This window comes from Oncorhynchus mykiss, chromosome 2 (genome assembly GCF_057628025.1).
Source record: "Oncorhynchus mykiss isolate SJ-2025 chromosome 2, ASM5762802v1, whole genome shotgun sequence".
Taxonomy (NCBI): domain Eukaryota; kingdom Metazoa; phylum Chordata; class Actinopteri; order Salmoniformes; family Salmonidae; genus Oncorhynchus; species Oncorhynchus mykiss.
Window position 1 is genome coordinate 34428482 of NC_143023.1, and position 27439 is coordinate 34455920.

A 27439-nucleotide genomic window follows, 5' to 3' on the forward strand; every position below is an offset into this window, starting at 1 on the left:
GTTTCATCAGACCAGAGGACATTTCTCCAAAAAGTACGATCGTTGTCCCCATGTGCAGTTGGAAACCGTAGTCTGGCTTTTTTTATGGCGGTTTTGGAGCAATGGCTTCTTCCTTATTGAGCGGCCTTTCAGGTTATGTCGATATAGGACTCGTTTTACTGTGGATATAGACACTGTTGTATGTGTTTCCTCCAGCATCTTCACAAGGATGATTTGCACTTTTCGCACCAAAGTATGTTCATCTCTAGGAGACAGAACGCATCTCCTTCCTGAGCGGTATGATCGCTGCGTGGTCCAATGGTGTTGATACTTGCGTACTATTGTTTGTACAGATGAACGTGGTACCTTCAGGCGTTTGGAAATTGCTCCCAAGGATGAACTGCTTTGTGCATAAATGACTTGTTATGCACAAAGCACATGTCTTAACCGACTTGCCAAAACAATAGTTTGTTAATAACAAGACATTTGTGGAGTGGTTGGAAAAACGAGTTTTAATGACTCCAATCTAAGTGTATGTAAACTTCCGACTTTAACTGTATATACTGTATTCTATACCAGCCATTGCATCTTGCCTATGCCGCTCGGTCATCACTCATCCATATATTTATATGTACATATTCTTATTGCATCCCTTTACTTAGATGTGTGGGTATTAGGTAGTTGTTGTGGAATTGTTAGATTACTTGTTAGATATTACTGCACTGTTGGAACTAGAAGCACAAGCATTTAACTACACTCGCATTAACATCTGCTAACCATGCGTGTGTGGCCAAAACAGTTTGATTTGATTTGTGACCCTATACCTGCTCCCATACTCTCCTTTCCTCAACCCTATTGAGGAATTATTTTCAGCATGGTGGTAGGTGTATGATCGCTTTCCCCAGGAGCGTGCCACCCTCCTTCTGGCCATGGATGAGGCATGTGACAACATCATTTCAGACCAATATCAAGCTTGGATTTGCCTTACCAAAATGTTTTTACCTCAATGCATGAACAATGACATTAACTGTGATGTGGATGAGAATTTTTGGCCAAATGTACAAGACAGGCTTGATGCAAATTAATGAATGCTAAATGTTTTATTTTAATTTGTTTAATTTAATTTCTTACATTTGATTACAGACAGTACACCTATGTTGCAATTATATATTTTTTAAATGTGCATGAATGATTGTAGAGGATGTTTTCATTGATCACACCTTTGATCACACATTGGATACATTTTCTGTCAATTTTGTTGGGTACTGTAAGTGTATTGCCTAATGTGAACTGAATCTACTGTAATTAACAGTACTGTAACATATTACTTTCAGAACTTCTAAGGGTGATTTGAAACACCTTATCTTGCATTGTTTGCTATTGGATTAACTGGTAATAAAAATAAAACTAATTTGAGAAGATATTGTTGTGTTTCAGTGATTTGAAACCAATTCTCATTACATTTCACAATAAACTTGAATCAATGGTTGTGGGGTGAGATGTTTTATAATCCAAATGAATGGACAATGACAGGTTTTGAATGAAAGACTTGCTGCATTACAAGTGTGACCAGTTTGGTATTTTGTTCTAAGAGTTGTGAAAATGTACCACATACTTGTGAAAATAGCGATTAAAAAAATCTGTAATAACATGTTTGCAGATGAGACCTATGTAGATGCACGGTTGTTCCTGCCAAAGCTTTCTATGTAGCTCAGGTGGAACCATCTGTAATCGGAGCTTTGTCAGAACTGTTGATCCATCACGTGATGACATTCTCTGTTGAGCTGACACACTAAGGCTATTCGGCACCACCTGTTAATCTAATCACCACTCACACCAGCTGCAACTACCTCGTACAGTAAATCAAGTACATTGTAAACTGCATGTGTTACACACTATGCTAAGACATTCAAATTCTATTTCTATGATATAATAGCCTTGTAGTGTAGTGGCAACAGTTGCTTGTGACAGAGTTCTCCACCTTTGATGTTTACCTGTTAGATACACACAAACAAAATACATCAAGATCGAACATCTGCTTTAAGAATAGCAATGCAAAAAAGCTTTTGATTGCAGTAAATTGTGTCCTAATTTAGAATGGGGAAAGTAATTCAATTTATTCTCTGCAGTCAGCGGTCTACAGTCATATCTATGGTACAATCAAGTCTATAAAATTACACTTTCAATCATGTGAGAGGATTTCAAAACAAACTCACTGAAACAAGTCACTCCAGAAGCACTCCGTCACAATTGTCCTTTGAGTCTAAAGGTCTGGAAATGTAAAAAAAAATAGACAGTTAATTGTCAGGAAGCAAAAGAGATGGAGGGATGACGAGAGAGAAATAATGACATAGAAAGTGAAGTTACAGTATCTGGTATAGAGTAGAATGGAGAATATGTACCATAGACATACTTTGATTCACAAATTACACAATCTCTATGGTGTGTACATTTGCACAGTATAAGGTATAAATTAGCAAATACTTAAGACTGGCTCTCACTCTTTTATTAGGGCCAGTTTTTGGGCCCTCAGGGCTTTGCGGGCATCCCGTGCCTCATGTTCAGCCCAGATCTTGTTGTAGCAGTGGATCAGCACCACGATCATCCACAGCTGCAGCACCACAATTAGCACGTACATCATGATCTCTGACACCACCGACAACAGCTCCCGATTGGCTAGGAGGAGGAGAGGGAGTGCTTTGCAGAGATCATGTGTACTTTACTGTATACATTCATTTCTATAGCGTGCATGTAGAGTTCAAGGTGAATCTGAGTACTTTTAAGTAGATGGTTAATGGGCCTCACTTTTAAATAGGTATGGATGAGGAAGTAAGAAAAGAAAATGTGGATAATTAACAGTATTTTTGGATTCATCCTATCATCACATAAACATGTGTTGCATAAGATGCATTGTTTTTTTACTAAGAGGGAAAAGAGTCTAAATATACAGCGTGGTCAGACTGTGAAAACCATGAAGGAAGAACTTCAGGACTTTGTCACATACACAACAAAGACCATTAAAGAGAGATTGATTTAAAAAGCAATAGATAGTAGAAACATTGTTCACTGGGAGGGATCCCCATTACCTTCGGCCACCACAGTAAGCTCCACCTCCTTTTCCACTGTGATATATTCATTATCCAATGGGAGGAAGAGGGTGCGCTGGAAGGTGCAGCGGTAGGTGCCTGTGTCATTAAACGTGACGTTGTGAATGAAGATGGCTCCTATCTGTACATCCTTACTCCCCATTGTTCCTTGCCACTCTAGCCGGTCATTAAAGTCCTCGTGGAGGGTGTTGGGGTGTGGGTGGTCATAGTGAAAGATCTTGAAAGAAAGTAGAACACCCACACAGTGTTTATACACTCCCAGATTATAAATTACGTAATATTTCACCCATGGTATTACACATGCATTCCTCTATAACAAATTGTTCCATATTGTCATTTTTAGCCTTTCTACTGTCTTGGTAGTCAAGTCACACTTTATTTACAGTGCGTTTAACAAGTCTCATTACACTTTACAAAAACATTATACACTGACATAATACACACTAATTAATACATAATACACACTAATTAATACATAATACACTTTACAGCTAGTACTATGTAGTAGGCCTACTTACGTGGATATACTCCTCCTCTCCTGTGGCTCTGAAGTGCCAGTCAACCGTGGTTTGGGCCTGGACCTCCTCTCTCCTCTTACAGGAGATGCAGCCCATGAGGAAGCTCTCCCCGGCCACCGCCTCTGTCATGGAGTCCACCTCTGCACAGCCCCCATGACAATGTGGCACTTGGGTAACCAGGGGATCATGGTGCCAGAAAAAGAGTAAGAGGAGTGGAGAGTTGGGGTCAGAAGAGAGAAGAGCAAGGAATTAGACAGCAGTTTGACATGATGACGAAATACTTGCCCAAGATCAGTGGGGTTATAAATAACAACAACACTAACATGATCAGGAACAATACATTGTATTGCTAATTATAATTATGTATAATATAATAAACAAGCTAATATTTACGCATTTTGTCGGCTACACACTTGACTTTTGCCTTAGGCCATAGTCATAGCCTTATAATGTGTTATGCAGGCTGATTCGTTATCTTTTTTTAATGGAAAACTTACCACAAAGAACAAAGACCAGGAGTGACGATAATAACTGTTGTATCATTTTTCTTCCAAAACTCTTGCCAGCAAATGAAGAGAATAAAATTATTTTCTTGCTTTACTCCCCACGAGTTTCTCCTTGCATGAAACGGAGTGAACTAAATTTCCAATAGGTTGCTATGTTGTTAACTTCGCCATTGTTAATCAATACTTTTCCCACCTTATTCTGGCATGTTCTGATTTCCGCTTAATCAGGGTTGATTTGACATTTCCAATTGATAACTGTTCAGATAAAAACGGATTGAAGTTGATGTATGATCTCTATCAATTAATCGGAGTCTATTACTTATTAATTTGCCTCAAGCTACGCGAATAATAACAATACAGAAGCTATCGATGCAGTTTTCAGCCTACAGTCTAGTCTACACAGTATGAGTTCGTATTTTACAATGCTATTTTTAGACCGTGTGAATACATGCCTGTCTTGAATGTCCAACAGTTTTAGCGCACCCAGGCCAAGGCGTAAGAGAAGTTGAAATCAATGTACTATTGCATGATAGCCAAGCCAACCAAACCTTTCTAATGCAAATCATAGCCAACTAATTACCATATGGGGCTGTTTTTAATTAAGCTTTGTTTTAACCAACAATCTATTCTTATTTTATCAATCAATTAAATTGTTCTTTGTTTGGATTTTTTCAATGGCCTATGGTTTTGATTGAATGGTCTGTCACTGATCATTCTGGTTTTAATCTCTGAGAATAGATGGACCCTATAGGCAGTAATGAAACTGCAGTTGTAATGCACATTGCCCAAATAACAGTTTGGTTATGAAGGAGGATTATTTCGATAAACATTTTGTCCACACTCTAAGCTGAGAGAAAAAAAATCAACAAATAAGTATTCAGTTCGCTATCACTGACCAGGAAATGTGACATGATGTCAAATTTGTTAAGCAAATGAGGCAAGATACAGACATGCTATGTGTATTCAAATGTGTGCCTGTCTATAGTTTGCTTGTAGGACACACATGATGCACAACTCTATAATGTTCCAGAACCTCAAACAATCCATGAATGTATTTGTCATTGTTGGCCTTTCCTAGTAGTGTCAGAAGTGGGATGGAAAATTAAGTTATTATATTCTATTATATTTCTAATAACTTCCTTGGCAAAAGCAACATTTTCTTAAACTGTCAGTCTGATGCACAGGCAGGGTTGATGTATCAAATGTCATCAGATATCTGTTATCAGGAATCTGAAGTTCATTCAATGCCAAATTACTTGGAAACACAAGGCTATTGCAATAGAAGGCAAGGTCAACAAAACAGATGACTGAAGGACAACATAATGACAAAAAGACCCAAGGAGCAGATAGCCTTTGAGGATCTAATAACATGTCTACCTCACATGTTTTCAAATGTATTTGTTATGTGATGAAATCTCAGCTGGTTAATGAAATGTGCTCTATGATGTACAGTAATTTGATATGCACAATAACAAGAGATGCAATTCATCTCTGTCAGGGAACGTCTAGGTCTTGTTTGTATGTCTAGGACATTCTCATGTGATGTAACCACACACACACACACACACACACACACACACACACACACACACACACACACACACAGGTTTACTTAGACCTTGAGGGTTGACATCATTAAAGCTTTAAAGCAAATATTGACTCAAGATAAACAGTTACATTTGTGTATGAACACTGATGCCTGTTGGTGTAGAGGGGGGGTATCCATTTGTTATGTTGCTTTCATCTCTCCTGTATAGGACACACACACACACACACACCTACCCTCTCTTTATTCCAAACCACACATGCTGGTGTTTTTTATTTTTAGCCCAGATCTGGTTTCTGGTTCCCCATTCTGCGAAGGGAAGCGTTCAGCAACACATCTCTCCGTGACCTGGTTTGCGCAGGCATAAACTCGGATTCTCGTTGAGTCGTTAGCACCATGGAACTGGAGCTGTCCAGGTGTTTATAACCGGATGTAAAATGCCATGAAGCGCGAAGATGTAAACCAAAGAGGGAATTCTGAAAATGCAAAGTAATTGCGACCACTATTGGCTATTCTCCAGAATAATTGTCTCGTGAAATAGTCTGATAAACTGAAGCTCGAGTGAAATTTATAAACCCCTGTGAGAGGAGCAGCTTTTACCAGCAACATTATTCAGGTATGGACGTATAATGTGTGTGTGCTAGATGTGCTAGATTTGTTAAAATTTAAAGTGGTTTATTTAACATATTAAATGTAACAAACGAACATATTTTATTGATTTGATATTTCTTTGCATTTTACATACAGCTCTGTAGCCCATCTGTCCCTGAAGTATCAATCATGATGTAGACTAAATGTAGACTGAGCAGTCTATTTCTTGAAAAACTTTTTTTGAGGTAAATGCTAAGACAACAACGTTATAGCCTAGTTACACAGGTACTTATACAATATATGCATACACATGGAAACGAGGGTGAGCAGAGAGAGCATATTGTAAGTAAATATTGTCACGTGCATGAACACTGACCATGTCTCTGCCCCTGTCTAGATGTCATACACAAACATTGACCTGTTGTTGACCATTGCACTTTCATATTAACCTAAATATCATACATTTATACATACATCTTGTTAGTCTACTAAAATTCTCAGTTGTATTAATTATTATTATTATTATAAAACATAGGTTACTGTATTGTCTGTTGTTTCTGATAGAATGCCCAAGTGGTGAAACCAAATGTTCCTGTTCCTTGTCAATATCCCATTCTTGCTTTCAGTCTTCTACCAGAACAAGGTGACCTGTCTTTCACCCAGGCGCCTGCAGCCGCAAAGTATTCGACTGCATGGATATCGTACCTCTCAGCTTGGCCAGAAATTAATCAGTTACAGCTCAGAGAGAGAGTTGCCGATAGCAGCATACACACACAAGCCTTGCAGCAATGGTGGACCACTGTGACCTACCTCATGAAGGTGAGATCCGGACTAATAAACCTATATTAATCAATAATATCAAGGTTGTTTCATGATCATTTAAATATGTGTATTTAGTTGTACTTTTCCTCTGTGTGAAATTTCAAGCGTGCGTCCATTATTTTGCATATCATTATTGTGACTGCACACACTTGAATCACAAGAGGGCGCAACAAGTCTATTCCTGGCCTTCATCTATACATTTCTATCTGCATTATTGGACATGGTTTAAACAGCTCCCATGGTATTAAGTCATTAATTGAGAGGCATTACAGATTTACAGATTGTTGTGGGCGCTAGCCATGCACTTTTTATTCTAGTGTTGATCGTTGAGATGGCGTTGATTCAGTCACCTGTGGCTGAATAAAGTTTCACAGTTTTAAGCCCGCCCTACTAGGATAGAGCTTCGTTTGATTCGCTTAAAGTGCTTCCCATCATCATGAGAACCCGTTATTTGTCATCCGGCGTTCTTATCACCAGACTGTACCACAAGTTTTGGGGAAAGGGTTATAATGTAAAATGATTATGTAACAGTGTATTATTATTTAGCAATATTTTCAAGCATTTAGATAAAAATCAACCCACAGTTAGATATTTGTGTGGCTTCGGAACATAATGTTACATTTTAGAAGTAGTCAGGAAATATACTAATATATATGAGTGTTGATGTCCCCCTCTTAAAAGTTTTTGTTTGCCTCTGTTGAGATTCCGCTTCGGTCGCTTTCTGTCTTGCAGAAGATATTTAGCCAAAAGTGGTAGACACAAAAATGGGAAACATTAAAGTTTCCCATATAAGACAACAAGATAAAAGCACAATAAATCCCAGCAAGCAATGTCGCTAGCGTTAGCAAGCCAGTTATAACGTCAGACCAGCAGACAACGAACCGCGTTACCCGGTGCGTAGCTATCTGGCTTACGACGTCGTTAGCATAACTAGCTAATGGTTTTGTTAGCTAACTAGCCAACAGTTAGCTCGCTTCAACTAGGCATATGTCGGAATAAACAATACGTTGACTGCTTCTATGTTCCAGCAGTAGCTAGCTACGTGTATATTTAGCAAGGAAGTCTGGTTAGCTAGCTAACTATCTTGTCAGTCAGGTCTATTTCGGCGAGCTGCCTGGTGTGTTGGCAGCAGGAGTGGAGGGTTTTACATCTCAAAAGGATGCTGCTGATGGGAACCTGTGAAAAAGTGGATTTTAATATCGCTCCTCGCACTGTTGCTCGGCTTGTCTTCGAAGCCGAGCAAGATAATCGAAATGGGGGAAATTCATCAAATGGGAGGTAGGAACTGAATGCAAATGTTAACCGTTTTGTTTTGTGCAATCAGTCAAATGTATTTACAAATCCCTTTTTGCATCAGCAGATGTCACAAAGTACTTAGACAGAAACCAAGCCTAAAATCCCAAACATCAATCAATGCAGGAAATGTGGAAGTACGTTGTTGGGAACTTCCTCAGAGGCTCTGAAGATATTGAAACTTGGCAAGACAGTAAGCTAGGCTAATTTTAGCTAACTAGTTACAATAGTATTTTTTTATTGTACCTACCAAAGACTAGATATCTAACGTTAGCTAACTAGACAGACTGTATTGAATACAGACTGGTTAACGTTACTGTATTGAAAAGCGTTTGAAGTTGACGTGAGGACGTTGAAGTTGTGAATAATAGCAACCCAACTGATAACTTCTTGGCCCTGCCTGAACAAAATTGTTGTCATCTATGCCATGATCCTATTTTACCCATGCGTTTGTGTCATCATAACTTTTAAGACTGGAGCCAGGTTAGTATTGCACCTACGTAAACATGATTTGGGGAAGTCCTTGCTGTTGATGATTGTTTATAGCCCATCTGAATCTCTGTGGTGTGTTTTATTGCTAGTTTACAAGATATGGCTGTGTGTGAAGCAAAGATCGAGAGTGTCACACGAGTATTACCATGGATTAGCAAACAAGAGCATGCCAAGATTTATCTTGTGTAAACAGATGACCAAATACACTGTAGGGCTTGGGCCTTGACTATAAAACGAGTGCCTGCACTTACCTGCTGGGTGGCAGGTAGCCTAGTGGTTAGAGCATTGGACTTGAACCGAAAGGTTGCAAGATCAAATCCCCGAGCTGACAAGGTAAAAATATGCCCCACAACAAGGCAGTTAACCCAATGTTCCTAGGCCATCATTGAAAATAAGAATTTGTTCTTAACTGACTTTGTTAAATAAAGGTAAAAACAATTATAAAAATTCAATTGGTCAAAAGAAGCTAGACAGTAGATACAAACGCACACACACACACACACATCATGTCTGTGACAATATAACATATGTTCTGCATCATCTGTGCTGTCTGGCTGAGAGTTGATTTTTGTCTTTGTCGATTTATAATCTCTCTGCCATTTGCTGGTAGCCTAATTTCAGTTTGTGACAAAACAAGTGAGTATAGTGTTGAGAATCATTGTACCATCTAAACCGCTGAAATATATTTTTCATACTCAAAAATATTGTATTTTCAGCTGTTTTGAAGCTGGTGTACAAAACCAAAAGTAAAAAATGAAACTTAAGAATGGGGAGCATAGAAATAGTGCACAGATCTACCGCTTCTTAGACATCCTATATGATTTTTGTCGGGTCGTCCCAAAAGTTCCGTATTGAAGCTTTAAGAATGAAAAGAGGGGATGTTAATGTGGTTAAATGGGATCTTGAGATTTGAAGAATGGGAGGTGTTGTTGGGGTGTTTGAGCTAATCTTTGAGATGGGATAAAGGATTGTTGTACGTATTGTGTATGTTTTTTAAAAGTACTTTAATAGCGTAATCTCTCATCATTTGACTCCAAGTGCGCACTATAATCACTTTTACTGACTTAATACCAGAAGGGAGCAAAGCTGCAAAATCTGCCTCACAGCAATTTCCAACCAAACGATGCATCAAAAGCAATCAGACACCACTGATATTGGACACGGAATACATAACTTCCATCGATCTGTCTCTCTGACGATCAATAATTCAAAACAAGCTGTCTGTGTCATTCAGTACTTCCTGATACCATTTGAGATCAGATCTCAAAACCAATAGAAATAGATAACATGTATCAAAGTAACTAGGATCATCTTTTTCCAGAAAATTGATCTTCTACAATGTTAGTTTTTTTCTGTCTATTAAGGGAGAATTCGACTGTTAGCCAATACTACAGTCTCTCTTCTCCTCAGCCCCCTGCAACAGCGGGACATAGATCGTTATCTCTCCCACCGCAAGTTCAACCGTTGCTATAATGAGACCAAATGTGAGACTGCACGGCCTGTGAACTTGGCTCAATGTAAGAGGGAGAGCAGGCACATCGAAGGAGAGACGGAGACATTGGACAGAGGTGGAGTTGCGGAAGAGGAGGAAGTGAGGAACAAAACTACAGACTACTGACAAAAAGATGCAAAGAAGCCCCACGCACAGAGCATGAGGTGGAGTGTTGGAAAATATTAGAGGGAGAAGACTGCATTGTATTAGCTTTTTTAATTCAATAAGGGTCCCACCCTGGTTTCCTGCTGCAACATTATTGACTGAAATTAGGGGGAGAAGCTAAACGACTATAACCTAGTGTAGTACTGTCATGCCCTGCACTACCATGGAGAATAAAACCTGCCTTCCATAATGGCATCTTTCATACTGCACCATCTGGACGTCACTGGAAACATGAGGTACATTCACAAATCTTAGCCTAGCAGTCTAGGACAAGTCCACAATTGATTTGTATCAAAAAGCAGAAGTTTGATCGGATCTCAGACTAACTTCCTCAACATCCTGACCTAGTGTCAGCATAATTAGCTTCGCCACAGCAAGCCTTCATCGGGGTGTTTTGAAGTAAAACAATTGGTCTGAAGAAGCTCTGAGAATGATGACCATGTCTGTGCTGGCCACCGCCGGACCAGAAAGCGGGGTGACCCAGCTCGTCCCCATTCCCACGCTGAACATCCTTCCCCCGTCCTCAGACACTGAGGCCTGGTCCTGCTTTCCTAGCCCTCGGCCTCCCCGCCGCCACCGGCTCACCCACCCCCACCGGAGCAGAGGCCGGACCAAGAAGAGGAGCGATGGAGAACAAGAGGAGTCATCCAAACCCCGGTGGAACGGCACTGAGGAGGAGGGGGTAGAGAGGGTGAAGGGGAGCGCTACTCCTCAAGGAAGCCCCTCACCTCTCCCTTCACCCCTCTTGCCCCCCCACGTGGAGGACACAGTCCTTGGCCCTTCCCTGGACCTCTTGCTACCCCCGTCGTCTCGCATCTCCTGGTCACGTAGCTCGTCTCTCGGCCGGCGCTCACGCTGGTCCCTCAGGAGTCTGCTCAGCAGGGAGTCTGACTGGGACAGCTGCAGGTCAGTGCTCTGCTCTCTATCTCTCTCCTCTCTAGGACAGCCAGGCAGCCAGAGGCCTCAGGTTCCCTGCAAGACTCACCTCAGACCCCTCTCAAGGCTCTCCCATCTAGGGATGGGCTCAGTTATTTGCAAGCTGCAGCACATTGGTTCATGGCCTTGTGATGTACTGAACTGGGAACTGTAACTTAAGGCACTTAGTCCATTTTATATCTAAGCATTAGGTTAAATGATAATTCACAGGCTACATACTTCACTGATATTACATTAGATAAGACGAGGAGACTGATAATGGTGTGTCACAGATAAAATAAATGGCACTGTTGTTTGACAGCGATACAGTTTTCTGTAATGGCACACCACAAGCCAACTATTTGGAAAGGGCACAGCAGAGGGCTTATTGGTTAAGCACTAAAACCACAGAGGGCAGATTATGCTGTTAATGTCCTGGTGAACTCCAATCTGGGTTATGTCACAGTTTGATTTGGTCAGGCAGGCAGAGGAGCATGTTCATTATGCTCTTATAATCTTTCTTTAAGAGAACAAAATCATTAGCCCTGGTCACAATATTAAAGGTGCTACCACCGCCACAATTAAAGTAAGCCTGCATCTTAAATTCTATTCTAGATAAATTGTAAAATTGAGGGAGAGAAATAAGCATATGAAGACAAAGGCATGAGGCTGAAAAGAGATTACGCTAAAGGAAATGTTAGGGAAAACGAGAGATCTATCTGTTGTAGCAGAAAGAGAGAGACACCTCCGCTTGGTCATTCACAAGGATCAGGGAGGCGGGTTTGTGTGCACCGCTCATCCTGCTTAGAATCCATGACATCGCCGCCGGCCAATAGGAGCCCACGCTTTGTCTGATGATGTCACCTCTGTCCAATTGGAGGGGGTCTCTGGTGGTGCTGCAGTGTCCTCTGTGAGCCTGTTAAAGGACCATCCAGGCACTGCTGTTCATTTACCAGTTTTTGTTTTGTTTTAATGAAACATTACTAAGATAGACCTCTGACATAATTTTACACCTAAATTATACTGCCTGTAGTTTCTATATAAGGTGGTTAAAGCTATATTCATTAGTTGAAACAATAACAAAGTGGCCACCCCCCTTCTGATTTGGTAAAAAGCTAAGGGATGGGCCTGGATAAATGTAACCGCTTTTAAATTAATTGACCGAGCTATGGATATAAGGACAAAATGATAGTTTTTGCTTTTACATTGTTTACAGTAAAACATTTTTTTTATAGCTAATATCAGTTCTGATGGGGTACGACATAAGTTATAATCGTCAAGAATCAATGGCTATATATACAGTTGAAGTCGGAAGTTTACATACACTTAGGTTGGAGTCATTAAAACTCATTTTTTCAACCACTATACAAATGTCTTGTTAACAAATTATAGTTTTGGCAAGTCGGTTAGGACATCTACTGTGTGCATGACACAAGTAATTTTTTTTCCAGCAATTGTTTACAGACAGATCATTTCACTTATAATTCACTGTATCTCAATATCAGTGGGTCAGAAGTTTACACACAAAGTTGAGTGTGCATTTAAAACGCTTCGAAAATTCCAGAAAATGATTTCATGGCTTTAGAAGCTTCTGATAGGCTAATTGACATCATTTGAGTCAATTGGAGGTGTACCTGTGGATGTATTTCAAGGCCTACCTTCAAACTCAGTGCCTCTTTGCTTTGACATCATAGAAAAATCAAAAGAAATCAGCCAATACCTCAGAAAAAATTATTGTAGACCTCCACAAGTCTGGTTCATCCTTGGGAGCAATTTCCAAACGCCTGAAGGTATCACGTTCATCTGTACAAACAATAGTATAAACACCTTGGGACCACGCAGTCGTCATACCGCTCAGTAAGGAGATGCGTTCTGTCTTGCGTTCTGTCACCAGGACCTTGTGAAGATGCTGGCTGAAACCGGTACAAAAGTATCTATATCCACAGTAAAAGGAGGAAAAAGGGGGAGGCTTGCAAGCTGAAGAACACCATTCCAACTATGAAGTATGGGGGTGGCAGCATCATGTTGTTGTGGTGCTTTCCTGCAGGAGGGACTGGTGCACTTCACAAAATAGATGGCTCATGAGGCAGGAAAATGATGTGGATATATTGAAGCAACATCTCAAGACATCAGTCAAGAAGTTAAAGCTTGGTCGCAAATGAGTCTTCCAAATGGACAATGACCCCAAGCATACTTCCAAAGTTGTGGCAAAATGGCTTAAGGACAACAAACTCAAGGTGTTGGAGTGGCCATCACAAAGCCCTGACCTCAATCCTATAGAAAATGTGTTGGCATTACTGAAAAATAATGTGCGAGCAAGGAGGCCTACAAACCTCAGTTACACCAGCTCTGTCAGGAGGAATGGGCCAAAATTCACCCAACATATTGTGGGAAGCTTGTGGAAAGCTACCCAAAACATTTGACCCAAGTTAAACAGTTTAAAGGCAATGCTACCAAATAGTAATTGAATGTATGTAAACTTCTGACCCACTGGGAATGTGATGAAATATATAAAAGCTGAAATAAATAATTCTCTCTACTATTCTGACATTTCACATTCTTAAAATAAAGTGGTGATCCTAACTGACCTAAGACAGGAAATTTTTACTAGGATTAAATGTCAGGAATTGTGAAAAACTGAGTTTACATACACCTTAGCCAAAGACATTTAAACTTCTGTTGCATATACAGTTGAAGTCGGAAAAGGCCATTGCTGTGAATGATGGTCATCTTGTCATCAACACTTCATTGATCAAGTTGTGGTGAAATCCAAGCATTTTCTGTTTCATTCCAGTGTTTTGTAACACTGACTCTAAATTGGAATATTTTTTTGCTGACCCTCTGTTTGAGAGGACACGTGAACTTATTAGGCCTGAGACTATTTGGACTCGTTCCCATTTAGCCTGGACGCATTAATACAATGAGGCACAATATTCTTATATCATTAAAACACTAGCCAGTTCATTTAATATCTTTTGGTTACCATTGTTTTTGTCCTGTTGCATGAAAGAAACCCACAGTGTAGATGAGAATAATTGACCATTGACAGCCACACCCTGACGGGAACGGATGATTAAGGCCAATGAAGGCGTTTTAGTTATGGTTAGGCTAATGACTTCTGTGTGGCCGCTGTGGTGGTCTCAACAGACGGCTAATTTCCATGGGGATCTGAATAACAATTTGCATTGGAAGAACATGGAAGGATTCTAATGCAAATAATGAGTTATAATACAGTCGAGTATTCAGGGTGTTTAGTGGGGGCAGCAGTTGATTTGAATCGGAGGCCAACAACTCGTGTGTGAAGCAGTCTGACGTGGAGAAATGCGAGATATGTTATGCGAGGCATGTTCCTACAAGATGCTGTGTAGCCACATCTCCCAGTCATTCTATTGTAGAGACTTGGTAGTTAGGCTATATTAGCCTTAGTCTACCTAAGGTGATATTACCTATACCTTAAACCTCAGAGAGGCTACAGTCTATAGGCTACTTTTGTCAGACCCCAACACTTTGTTGGTTGGGGACTGCTGTGTGGTGTGTTTATCTATCAAAGACCAAGTTGGATTCCTCAGTGGCTTAAAAGCACTTTCCCGTGGTGATCAGACCTCAGTCACTTGCACAACCGCACAACTGTCTAAGCAGTAGCATAATTGTAGCGATAGTCTGAGCGACGGCGCGGCAACTTCTTCCAATATAAGGCTAGTAAATAGCCTAACACGGAACAGTTGGCTATCAGATCTCAGCACCACAGTCATGAAGTCAGTTAACATCTTAATGATTGCACTTTGACGGTTTAACAAAGTGTTAAAGTAAGACAAACGTGACGTGTAAGTTTCCAAATAACATTTCTCCATAATCTGTTAGGTAACAGAGGATGGATGACAGTAATATGGTGGGTGGGGGGAGGGGTTCATGTTTTCTCCAGCTCCACCACCGTTGCGTGCACACTTGAAGCTGAACTAAAACCCATCACATTTATAAAATAAATAAAAAAGTAGGTTAGGCATATGTTCTTCACCCTTGGGTTGTTTCTTTTAGTCAACAGTTCGTCAAACATTACTTGCAGAGTGGGGTTAAGTTAACTGAGGTGAAGGGAAAACCACTAGCTGATGCATGTCCTCCCTGTCTGTTTAGGCCTGACCTGCTTGGCAGACGGATATCTAATTGAGTAATTGCCTTTGTACCGTCCCCCCCATTCCCCTCTCTGCTGGCCACATAATCCCAGTTGATAATCCACCGACACACAAAAACAACTGCAGATCAATTGTCTGCAGGCCAGGCCATTGTCTCTCTGTAGCCTATATTTGAGGTGTTTGGTGTCGCCCACTGTTAATCATATTTATGTTTGGATTAATGTTGACTAATGAGTTTTGGCTCAGGTCTCCCACTCAGCAGAAAGGCTGCCACTCAGACATTTTTCTGCTAGATAGTTTGGAACAGGGCCTCACCTGAAAAATGTGTGGCGCACAGGCCTAAAACACCACTCATCTAATTAGCCCAAAGAACATTGATCTCTCCCCATCAATGATGTGCAACCACTGCTCTTTGGTAAGTGACTTTCTGTTGAATGGGCCAGGGACCAGATTTGAGCATCCCATCTTCTTTGCCCCCTCACTCGTCTTCACGTTCTCGTTCTTTCTCTTGCTCCCTTCTTCACCCCCCTCCCCTCCTGCCTGCCCTATGAATTGAAGAGATTACAGCAGGCACTCCTGGACCTCAGAAAAGCAGATTACAGAGGGAGCGAGCAAGAGAAGGGGGATCTGTACAGCATGGATTATGATGTATCCTACTCAGTGGGTCTCTAATCCAGAGATGGACAGAGCGATTGAGGGTTAAAGGATTGGGTGGGCTTCGGCCAGGTGGACACTGCGGGCAGCACTGTTTTAGCACTGTATAATTACAGTCAGTGTGATAAACCATGTTAGCAAATGGCTGTGATATTTTGGTATTACACCATTTCATTACACCATGTTAGGCCTATATATAATCTGTCTACAACTGCTTGCATTTTCTCCTCTTTCATAACCTTTCCCAATACTGTCTTTATTGATTTTAAAATAACTCACAAATACTCTGAAAACCTATTTTATTTGGCTCTGTTCAACGCTACACTCTTAGAAGAAAAAAAGTTCCAAAAGAGTTCTTTGGCTGTCCGTGTAAAACTATTTTTGGTTCCAGGTAGAACTCTTTTTGGGTTCCATGCAGAATTCTCTGTGGAAAGGGTTCTACATGGAACCAAAGGGGTTATACCTGGAACCAAAAAGGGTTCTTCAAAGGGTTCTCTGAAGAACCCTTTTAGGTTCTAGATGGCCCTTTTTTATTTATTTATTTTCCTTAAGAGTGCACTGCTACTGTGCATGGCCTCTCTTGTGCCTCCTCCTCCCCCCTTTCTCTGCTGCCTGTGTGTTCAGAACGGATTACTTATGGGCGCAGCTTGTCAACGCTAGCTTGCCCAGACACAGAATAGGAGACTGGTTGAGTTCGGGCTACCTGCCTGCGAGGGAAGGATGTTGGTTATGGGGAAGTGAAACAGGTCGCACATGAAGTGCTCGTTTTTATATCCGACAAAACAGGCATTGGATGGACAGTGTAGCGTCGGCTGGCTCGGCGCTGTGCACACAGGACCGGTGCCCAAGTGATACAGATACTATAAAGCAGCGTGTGGACATCACGTCCAAATTGAAAACACCTCATGACATGGTAGAGTAAGTGGCAATATTATTATTTACGTAATAGGGCAGTCTGCCCTCCAAATGGAAATGTTTTGCCTGTTTGTCCTCGTATTTTAAAGGTATAGGCTACAATCGTATCCATGTGGATGCGGAACTGAGGGGGGGGGGGGGGTCAGTGGTTGTGGGCAGTCAGTGATTGCCAATTGAAAGATGGATGGACTGGTAGAAAGGATATGAACGTCGTTTGATTCGAATGGCAATTTCGGACCCCGTGTGCCTGCCATACGTGTGCGTCTCATACGTGTGCGTCTATAGCAGTCGAAATCAGCGATCTGATTTGGCTAATTTCTGACAGCATCTGTTATTGTGCTTGTATAATTCATATCTCACGTAGGCAGCGCGAGTTCAGAGTTACATTCTATCGTTGTTTACGTTCTGTTGTCTGACAGGCGCTATGGATGGTGGTAGCGTTCATTTTGCGCCTGACTCGTTTTACAGTAGGCTGTGCTTGGATGAAAGTAATCTTTCAAAAACAGAGCGCTAAATAAAATATATGCAATATTGTGGTAGTTCCATTTGACAGTCGTTTGCAAACTCACTGACAGATTGACACGAGCACGATAATGTCCGGTTCGGGTTACACCAGTGACGTATTTGAAGGGTCACACCCCACAGAATTAGAATACTAGAAAGGACATGAACCTTCTTATGATGGGATAAACTTAAACCATTTTGGTCAGGGAGTTGGTCAACCATGGTTTGCTGTTTCTGTGATTTAAAAAATATTTAAAATTGTGAATTTGAAGAATTTCTCTGCACTGTATGTAAGCTAGCCAGCCAGCCTTTTTTAGAGGAATGATTCCATTAATTTGTCAAATCAACTGCCAATATTGTAACATCCCATTCACACAATGCAGTTAATCCACAGCCATACATACACTGTCTGAAATCAGTTGATGATAGGATTTAGACACGTTGTAAATGTAACAAGTTGGCCTACTGATATTGTTTCATATAATAGCACTCTCAGCCTCCCAGAAAAACACAAATTTCTACATGTATGGTCTATTTATATTTTAGAGGCTATTTATACCGAAAAGTGCATAAAACCTTTAACTGTATAATTATATGACAGTATTTTACATTGACATTTAATTCTTTCACAATTTTTGGGGGGGCAGGACCTAGTTTGGGAAACCCTACTGTACATGGATAAAGTGCTTTGAGAACATTTCTGAATACACAAATCTGGCAGCAGGCATCGCCTCAAGTGTTGGCTCATTCTTATGATTTCATTATTCAGAATCACAGCTACTATTGGTGGGTTATTTCACAAGGGGGTTGTTACCTTGGCGATAATGCTGATATTAACCCCTAGTCCACCCCCCTTCCCTCAGGTCACCATGACAACCGACAGTTGGACCAGTGTGGTTTTGGCAGTAATGAGAGAAGAGTTAGAGGAAAGGGAAGAGAGACTGCAATGGAGAAGGGGAAGCTGACTGAACTGAGGCTATGGATAGGAAAAAAGAAGAGGGGAACACTGAGAAAAGAGAAACAGAAGGTGCATGAAGAGAGAAATAGAAACAGATGCAAAAGAAGGGTGAACAATATGATCTAGAGGTTGGTGGTAGTGTATAAATGCTTGTGGCTGTATACAGTGGAGGGATTACTCTGTGTCTGTGTGTGGGCTATCAGTTATTGCTTGAGATGAACAAAAGGATCAAATGAGCTCACACAGTAGACCACAGTGTCTGTTGAAAGAGACTGTTTGTGTGTGTTTATAGCTAGTTAGTACGATATGATTGTAAGAGTCAAAACAGAAGGCGGTTGTCAGTTTTGACCAAACTGCAAATTAAGCGCAAGTCTGCAACCATGGAAACTTTTATGGCATCCATACAGCCATTTTTATGGGGCCATACCTGAACTCTGAACTTGAGCTGCACATATTATGGCAGCAATATAGGTTTGACCTTGTCTTTTAAGTTCCGAATGTCTGTTTTCACTATAAGGAAGACAACAGCATGTTTGTGTAAGCACACTACACACCTAACTTGATAAAAGTGCTCTTCATAAAAACCTCCATTGAACATTTTCTGCCCTAATGTGTTGCATGTAGGCGTATTCATTCTTGTTCCAGTGCTTTGGAAATAAGATCAATTGAGAAACAGCACTTACCTACTGTAGTATTACCAAGCAGTGCTTTTTTCCCCATTTATGTTGATGGTAGAGGAAGGATCCACAAGGTTCATACCACTGCACTGCCACAGGTAGGATATCTAGGCTATATAGGAATGGACCGTGTCTGACCGCTCTAATCGCCACCAATCAGTTGGGAGAAAGGTTAGAGTTAGTGGTTGGTGATTAGTGTGTTTTTAGCTAAATACAAAGCACAGTTCTTCCATCATTTCCAGCATGGCCAGATGGGCTTAACTACTTACATCCTTGGCCACTGTGAAATCTTGATGATGACATGAACATGAATGTCTATACTCTTTCCCTTAGCCTACCACTAATCTCTCCTCCTCTTCTCTCTCTCTCTTCAGTACCGCCAGTAACTCTCCGCGCAGCACCCCTGGCAGCTCCCCCTCTCTGCGCCGTCGGGTGCTGGGGGGTAGTGGTGGGGGTGGAAGCAGGACCAGTGACGTAGAGGGTGGCCCGGGGGAGCGCAGTGGGGAAAGGAGAGGTTCGGACAGCCCCCTGCCCTCCGCCGCCGCTTCCGCATACCCCGTCGCCTCACGCCATTTCAGCCGCAATGCCAAGGTAAGGGTGCCCCGTCTAATGCCACTCTCATTTTGTTATGTCAACAATATACCGGGGCCATATTCAGTAGGAAAAGGAGATGGGAGCATTGCAGACAGAAATGTCATGAATAGAGCTGACGTGATTCCTTAGTCTACATGTCAGAGAGTCATTTGTGTATTTCTATACTATATTTCTATCTGAACGTTCCACAACGATGTGTCCTGCTGAATACAGCCCTGCTTAGAGATAAGGACAGACATGACGACACAGCCACACAGTCAGTAGTCATTGGCCGTGTCCGAATACCCATAATTGCTTTGTAAATAGTAGGCGTTTTGGGAAGGTGAGAAAAGTAACTTTTATAGTATGTGAAATGTAGTGCTTTAAATGTCAGGATGTCATACTCATTTCAGAATTTAATCTAGTAGAATTCAATGAACACTATTGAGGAAGAGAATAGTCTTTCGAGGCCCACGTGTGTCTGACAACAGCTGATAATCTGCTGATGGGATGCACTGTGCCAAAATGTATGAATGAAGGGAATAAACGCAATTGCCATTAGATACATTATCCGTAGGATGCCTAGTATGCTGATATTTGTTGCTTACTGCATTTGTTTTTACTAAACTGTAAGTTCGAAATAGTATGTGGTACGATTAGTACACAGTATGGAGTTTTAAGTAATGGTGTCAGCATGCTTCAGTTTGCTGACGCCTAGCTGAACTCAGCTAACTGAACGAGTTCGCGCACTCCCTTAAAAGACGTTAGCTGGAAAAACTAGAAAAAAGCAGCAATAGTACTGTTTGTCCATTTTGACACACCGTAGCCAGTATACATTTCCTCAAAATAGTCAGAATTACTTGAAGATAACTCAAGAATCTGTCATTAATTTGGACCTTTTTGCAGAGGAGATCTGTCGTGCACTTTGACATCTAGATTTTGGACACGGCCACAGTGTTAAATGGAATTGGAATTGATTGACTATGTGCAGATTGTCAATGCATGAATCATAGGCTAAAAGCCAAATGTTAAAGGCCCTGTGCAGTCAAAAACATGATTTTACTGAGTTTTATATACACTGCTCAAAAAAAAATTAAGGAAACACTTAAACAACACAATGTAACTCCAAGTCAATCACACTTCTGTGAAATCAAACTGTCCACTTAGGAAGCAACACTGATTGACAAATTTCACATGCTGTTGTGCAAATGGAATAGACAACAGGTGCAAATTATAGGCAATTAGCAAGACACCCCCAATAAAGGAGTTCAGTTCCTATGCTTCCTGGCTGATGTTTTGGTCACTTTTGAATGCTGACAGTGCTTTCACTCTAGTGGTAGCATGAGACGGAGTCTACAACCCACACAAATGGCTCAGGTAGTGCAGCTCATCCAGGATGGCACATCAATGCGAGTTGTGGCAAGAAGGTTTGCTGTGTCTGTCAGCGTAGTGTCCAAAGCATGGAGGCGCTACCAGGACACAGGCCAGTACATCAGGAGATGTGGAGGAGGCCGTAGGAGGGTAACAACCCAGCAGCAGGACCGCTACCTCCGCCTTTGTGCAAGGAGGAGCTGGAGGAGCACTGCCAGAGCCCTGCAAAATGACCTCCAGCAGGCCACAAATGTGCATGTGTCTGCTCAAACGGTCAGAAACAGACTCCATGAGGGTGGTATGAGGGCCCGACGTCCACAGTTGGGGGTTGTGCTTACAGCCCAACACCGTGCAGAATGTTTGGCATTTGCCAGAGAACACCAAGATTGGCAAATTTGCCACTGGCGCCCTGTGCTCATCACAGATGAAAGCAGGTTCACACTGAGCACATGTGACGGACGTGACAGAGTCTGGAGACGCCGTGGAGAATGTTCTGCTGCCTGCAACATCCTCCAGCATGACCGGTTCTGCGGTGGGTCAGTCATGGTGTGGGGTGGCATTTCTTTGGGGGGGCCGCACAGCCCTCCATGTGCTTGCCAGAGGTAGCCTGACTGCCATTAGGTACCGAGATAAGATCCTCAGACCCCTTGTGAGACCATATGCTGGTGCGGTTGGCCCTGGGTTCCTCCTAATGCAAGACAATGCTAGACCTCATGTAGCTGGAGTGTGTCAGCAGTTCCTGCAAGAGGAAGGCATTGATGCTATGGATTGGCCCGCCCGTTCCCCAGACCTGAATCCAATTGAGCACATCTGGGACATCATGTCTCACTCCATCCACCAACGCCACGTTGCACCACAGACTGTCCAGGAGTTGGCGGATGCTTTAGTCCAGGTCTGGGAGGAGATCCCTCAGGAGACCATCTGCCACCTCATCAAGAGCATGCCCAGGCGTTGTAGGGAGGTCATACAGGCACGTGGAGGCCACACACTACTGAGCCTCATTTTGACTTGTTTTAAGGACATTGCATCAAAGTTGGATCAGCCTGTAGTGTGGCTTTCAACTTTAATTTTGAGTGTGACTCCAAATCCAGACCTCCATGGGTTGATTAATTTGATTTCCATTGATCATTTTTGTGTGATTTTGTTGTCAGCACATTCAACTATGTAAAGAAAAAAGTATTTAATAATAATATTTCATTCATTCAGATCTAGGATGTTATTTTAGTGATCCCTTTATTTTTTTGAGCAGTGTGTATATATATTTATATATATATATATTTCCTTATGAGTTTGGAAAAATATTGTGAAAATGATGATGATGCCATTTTAGTGTTAGAGCTGTTTGAAAAGACCATCTGGCATTTCAACCTGTTTTGGTGGGATGGAGTTCCAAACCTCTAACAATAGCAGTTCGTTTTCAGTTTTTCCCTCCCCACTCCTAGACAGTCTTCGAAAAATTCTTGCTTCAGGAATTGCTCTTTGCTAAGAAGCAATTTTTGTTTGTTTTGAATCAAAATGCTAAAAAAAAATATCACAGTAAGGTACTTAATTTTTACACAAATGATTTAATATTAAGATAAAAACGGCTGCATCAGACCTTTTTACACACATAACAGTCAGAGATGATAGAAACACACACCAAGCTTGATAAATGACCAGAACATCAAGGAACGCCATACAGGCCTAATAGCTAGTTTTTCCGCAGTGTCCCTTTTTAACCTATTCCCCAACTACATGAATGTCAAAATAGATAAGACTCTACATTTACTGTTTAATGATGGAGAAACCTTTTGGATGCTGTTCGTCACTGATTATCTGCTGTTCTTTCTTTCCATTGCAGAAAATGCAGAGCTGGTACAATGTAAGTATACACTTCAAGGAACTGTTCTGTTCATCAGGGGCTCACACTCCGGTGCACTTTATTCTGCTGATGGTAGCTCCAGTGTTTCCTGGTTGGAGTGCACAGTACAGTATGAAATGGCACCAACAGATGCCGAAAACGGTTTCTGTTAAATTGCCACCTCCCTCATTTAACCATTTCACTAAGCTTTGAACTTTAGGTGATTTAACTGTTCAGTCACCTTAGTGTTCTTCTCATTTACCTACTCAGCCTGTCGGTTTTACCTCAGGGACATAGTATCTGATGTAATCTCACATGCCAGATGTACAGTGGGGTCCAAAGGTATTTGGACAGTGACACATTTTTTTTTTTTGGCTCATATAATTTTGAAATGATACAATGACTATGAGGTTAAAGTGCAGACTGTCAGCAGAGTCTTGTTGGGAGTCACAAGCTTGATGTAGTCATTGCATGCTAGGAACAAATACTACACTTTTGACTACTTTAATACACATATTAGTGAACTTGTCCAAATACCTTTGGTTCTCTAAAATGGGGGGGGGGGACTATGTACAACAACTGCTGTAATTTCTAAACAGCACCTGATATGCACCAAAATACCCTCAAATTAAAGCTGACCGTCTGCACTTTAACCTCAGTCATAGTATCATTTCAAATCCAAAGTGCTGGAGTACAGAGACAACCACATTGCTACTGTCCAAATACTTTTGGAACTTGATGTATATACAATATTCATACTGGTTCTGCAAGATTATATTTGATAAAGCATAGAAGAGCAACAAAGTAATCTTTCTTTCTCTCTCAGGTTCTCAGTCCAACTTATAAACAGCGCAATGAGGATTTCCGTAAACTCTTCAAGAAGCTGCCAGACACGGAACGCCTCATAGTGGGTGAGTGACGCGCGACACTCACAAACGCGTACTTTGTGCTGACACTGTGGAAGTGAAGGGCCGATACTGTGGCTTTGTCAGCCTGACGTCTCTCCTCCAACCTCTTCCTCTCCTCCCCAGACTACTCATGTGCGCTGCAGAAAGACATTCTACTCCAGGGGAGACTCTATCTGTCAGAGAACTGGCTCTGCTTCTATAGCAATATCTTCCGCTGGGAAACCACTGTAAGTTATAGACACGCGCACACACACTTTTTGTTCTTCTATCCTCGTCGGGACCTAAATTTGATTTCCAATAAAAATCATATTTTCCCTAACCTTAAACCCAACTCCTAAGCCTAAACCTCACCACTTACCCTAACCCTAATTGTAACCCTAAACCTAACATCTGAGCTTTAAATAGCCTTAATCCTGTGTGTGTGTGTGTGTGTGGGGGGGGGGGGGGGGGGCTAAAAATCCCCCAAAGTCCCCACGAGGGAGAATTTTCCTTGTTCTACTATCCTTGTGGGGACTTTGGGAGATTTTAGGTCCCCACAAGGATAGAAGAACCAACCCTCCACACACACACAGACGCACACTAACCCTCCTGTTCTGTTCAGATCACAATCCTGCTGAAAGATGTGACCACCCTGACCAAGGAGAAGACTGCCAAGGTCATCCCCAACGCCATTCAGATCAGCACCGACCACGACAAGGTGAGCCAAGGGGCTCGATATTCAGTCACACAGCCTACTATGACGGTTCAGAGTAGTGGAAGAATAGTAGTTAACAGGTGCATCAATGATATGTAAAGAAAAAGGAAAATAACTTTTATTATAGGTTCTTGTAGACAGTATACGTATTGTTTAGCTCAGTGATGGTCAACTGGGGGGAGGGTCGCAGGAGGTTTATTTTGAAAGGATACCGCTGCAGCACTTACTGCTGCTGACTTTACACGCGCAGTGTGTCCGCAGTGGGGAAATGGCTAGCTACGTTCGGATTCGGAGGGTTTTCGCCCTGCGCTCACTCGCTGACCAATCCAATAACGTTCTCGCCCCCCCTCCCACACACACACACACTGATCCAATGAAATGACAGATTGTTATTTTGTTTTAAATGTGACACGTCCACTTAGATAATACAGATCTTTTGACAGCTAGCTTTTGATTGACGGCTAACTATGCAGGTGTGTTCTGCAGGCCTTGCACATGTGCATAGTTAACTGTCATTTAACTCATGTCGGCTAGCCATTAGAGTAAAATCATGGACAAGTTTTTAAAACGTGCAGCTCCCTCTTCATCCATTGCTGCATCCCATATGAACACCAACGCAGACAACTCGGTCCCTGTCAAGAAGAGAAAAAACCTCCCCTGACCTCCCCCATCAAATATGGTTTTACATATAAGACAGGCAGGGTGAGTGTGGACCGCAGTGCGTCCTATGCAGCGAGCTGTTAGCTAATGAGAGCATGAAACCCTTCCAAAAGTGAAATGGGATCTGGACACCAAGCATCCAAGACAAAGATAAGACGGCTGACTTAAAAAAAAAAAAGAAGGAAATGTCAATATCTGGAGACCTCACAAGATTAATTGAAGAACCTATGCACGGTACAAGAAAAGGCACTTCGCATCATTCCTTGAGGCCCAGCGCATTGCTGGTGCAAAGAATCCCACACCAGCGCAGAGGATCTCATACTCCCTGCTGCGATTGATATGTGCACTGAAATCTTGGGAGAGTTTGCCGCCAACCAACTTGAAAACCACACCCCTATCCAATGACAGGAGAATCCAGGACATGTCTGAGGGCATAATACGGCAGACATCCAAATGGCCATTACGCCCTGCAGCTTGATGAATCTACAGATTTGGCTCAACATGCAATTCTAATGGTCTATGTCAGACACGCCTGGGATAATAACTTTTAGGAGCAGTTCCTTTTAAGTGCTGATTGGCCCACCACCAACACTGCAAAGCCTGTCTTTAACACAATGGATATGCACTTGGGCTCTGTGGGACTGGCCTGTGATGGGTGCGTCGGTGTGACCACTGATGGGGCAGCTGCCATGTCGGGAAAGCACTCCGGGGTAGCAAAGTGGATCCTGGAGAGAGCACAGAGTGTGACGTGGAACCACTGCTTCCTACATAGGGAGGCGTTGGCAGCGAAGGACATGGTGCCTGAGCTCCACGCCACTCTCCAGGATGTGATCATGCGTGTCAACTATATCAAAAAGAGTTGTAGGAGAAGCAGGTGTTTCAGGCCTTCTGCAGGGATATGGGGAGGGAGCACCATCAGGTGCTTTATCATGCAGAGGTCTGCTGGCTTTCCATCTGTAAAGTGTTGGGTCGCGTTTATGAGCTTCGAGCAGAGATTGCTGCGTTTCTTTTGGTAAACAAGTCCCCTCTGCCCGAGCTTTCCGATTGTGAGGAAACGCTCGCGCAGGTTGCCTACCTGGTGGATATTTTTTATCTGAATTGTCTCAATGTGTCAATGCAAGGGAGGGGGCACAATCGATTTGTACAGGGGGATGAAGTGGAAGCCTTCAAGATGACGCTTGCCTTTTTGGGCAAATCATGTTTCTAACCGGAGGATTGACATGTTTCCCAATGCTGATTTCAAGATTCAGAATCCGATCAACAAACAGCACTGCGACACACTGTTAAATAGCATCTTGTCAAGCTGCAGGGAAAGTTTTGCGACAACTTCCCAGAGGAGAACAGGAGACAAGATGACTGGATACGGGGACCCCTATCAAGTGGAGATGGGAAACATCACGTTGCCAAGCAACGAAGAGGATCAGCTGGTGGAGCTGTCATTTGATCGTGGACTGAGCATGCGCTTCCCGGAAATGACAGTTCTGGTGAGCGTAATGGTAGAGTATCCTGCTCTCGCTTGTCATCTCGCTTGGCAATCAGAATCAAGGTACCGATCAGTCTGAAAGTGGCTTCTCTGCAATGGCAGTGCTGAAAACAAACTAAAATCAGAAAAAAACTGGACAGCCAGCATGACCTCTGAGTTGCCTTGTCAACCATCACCCCAGACTTCAATAATAAATAAACGTATCAAACTAAAGAAACACCCCCAGCTTTCCCACTGATAGGCCACACACACACACACACACACAATAAATAAACAGGTTAATGACTTATTGTTCACTATGTTAATTATTATTGTTAATTCATTCTGATTTTCATATTACATTTTAGTGATCTGGTTAAAAATGTACACTTTTTTTTTTTTAAAGTCAAGGTTGTGTAACTATTGACATTGTAATTGATAATTAAGAATTCCTAATGATGGTGTTTTTTTCTTATTTTAAACACTGGTATGTGTTACTTTTCATTGACATCAAAACCAGTCCAATAATGTTATGTTCTGAGTCGGATCATTTATTACACCCCACTCCTGAATTGGTGGTCTAAAATTAAATGGCTTATTCTCTTCAATTGGTAAATGTTTTCTCAGTTAATATGGCTGTGTGTACTTCCTTTTAATACCACAATTG

At 41.9% G+C, this 27439-nt stretch overlaps 2 protein-coding genes across 7 annotated transcripts in view; one reads left to right on the top strand and one right to left on the bottom strand.

The window, feature by feature from the left end:
* Positions 1–1077: 1077 nt before the first annotated feature.
* si:ch211-225p5.8 (sodium channel regulatory subunit beta-1) lies at positions 1078–6924 on the bottom strand. Of its 3 annotated transcripts, XM_021560655.3 has the most exons (7): positions 4304–4595; positions 4102–4162; positions 3605–3771; positions 3066–3303; positions 2481–2655; positions 2196–2250; positions 1078–1973 (listed from the first exon to the last, which is right to left on the bottom strand). In XM_021560655.3, exons 2-6 carry the CDS (start codon positions 4145–4147, stop codon positions 2205–2207), a joined length of 672 nt encoding a protein of 223 aa, XP_021416330.1. In that variant the 5' UTR covers positions 4148–4162; positions 4304–4595; the 3' UTR covers positions 1078–1973; positions 2196–2204. The 3 variants fall into 3 exon arrangements, with proteins under 3 accessions (XP_021416330.1, XP_021416338.1, XP_090054227.1); XM_021560663.3 differs by lacking the exons at positions 4102–4162; positions 4304–4595 and adding an exon at positions 6788–6924; XM_090198101.1 differs by lacking the exon at positions 4304–4595 and having other exon boundaries at positions 4102–4248.
* LOC110534843 (protein Aster-A) overlaps positions 5869–27439 on the top strand; it is a 35991-nt gene continuing 14420 nt past the window's right edge. Inside the window, exons 1-8 of one of the 4 annotated variants that reach the window (XM_090198022.1) lie at positions 5869–6272; positions 6874–7066; positions 10265–11417; positions 19639–19855; positions 23049–23069; positions 23875–23959; positions 24080–24183; positions 24558–24653. In XM_090198022.1, the coding sequence (XP_090054148.1) occupies positions 10942–11417; positions 19639–19855; positions 23049–23069; positions 23875–23959; positions 24080–24183; positions 24558–24653 (999 nt within the window). In that variant the 5' untranslated portion in view covers positions 5869–6272; positions 6874–7066; positions 10265–10941. Of the gene's footprint in view, positions 6273–6873; positions 7067–7748; positions 8348–10264; positions 11418–16792; positions 17129–19638; positions 19856–23048; positions 23070–23874; positions 23960–24079; positions 24184–24557; positions 24654–27439 lie in introns of those variants that run through there. The other 3 variants (XM_090198033.1, XM_090198029.1, XM_090198026.1) reach the window with 3 other exon arrangements.

Bases quoted from the DNA above. Each gene is read 5' to 3' on its own strand.
- si:ch211-225p5.8 (XM_021560655.3), bottom strand. From the start codon at position 4,147: ATGATACAACAGTTATTATCGTCACTCCTGGTCTTTGTTCTTTGTG. The intron at 3,772-4,101 runs GTAAGTTTTCCA...TGGTTACCCAAG, and splicing joins CCTGGTCTTTGTTCTTTGTG to TGCCACATTGTCATGGGGGC. The intron at 2,656-3,065 runs GTAATGGGGATC...TCCTCCTCCTAG, and splicing joins GCTTACTGTGGTGGCCGAAG to CCAATCGGGAGCTGTTGTCG.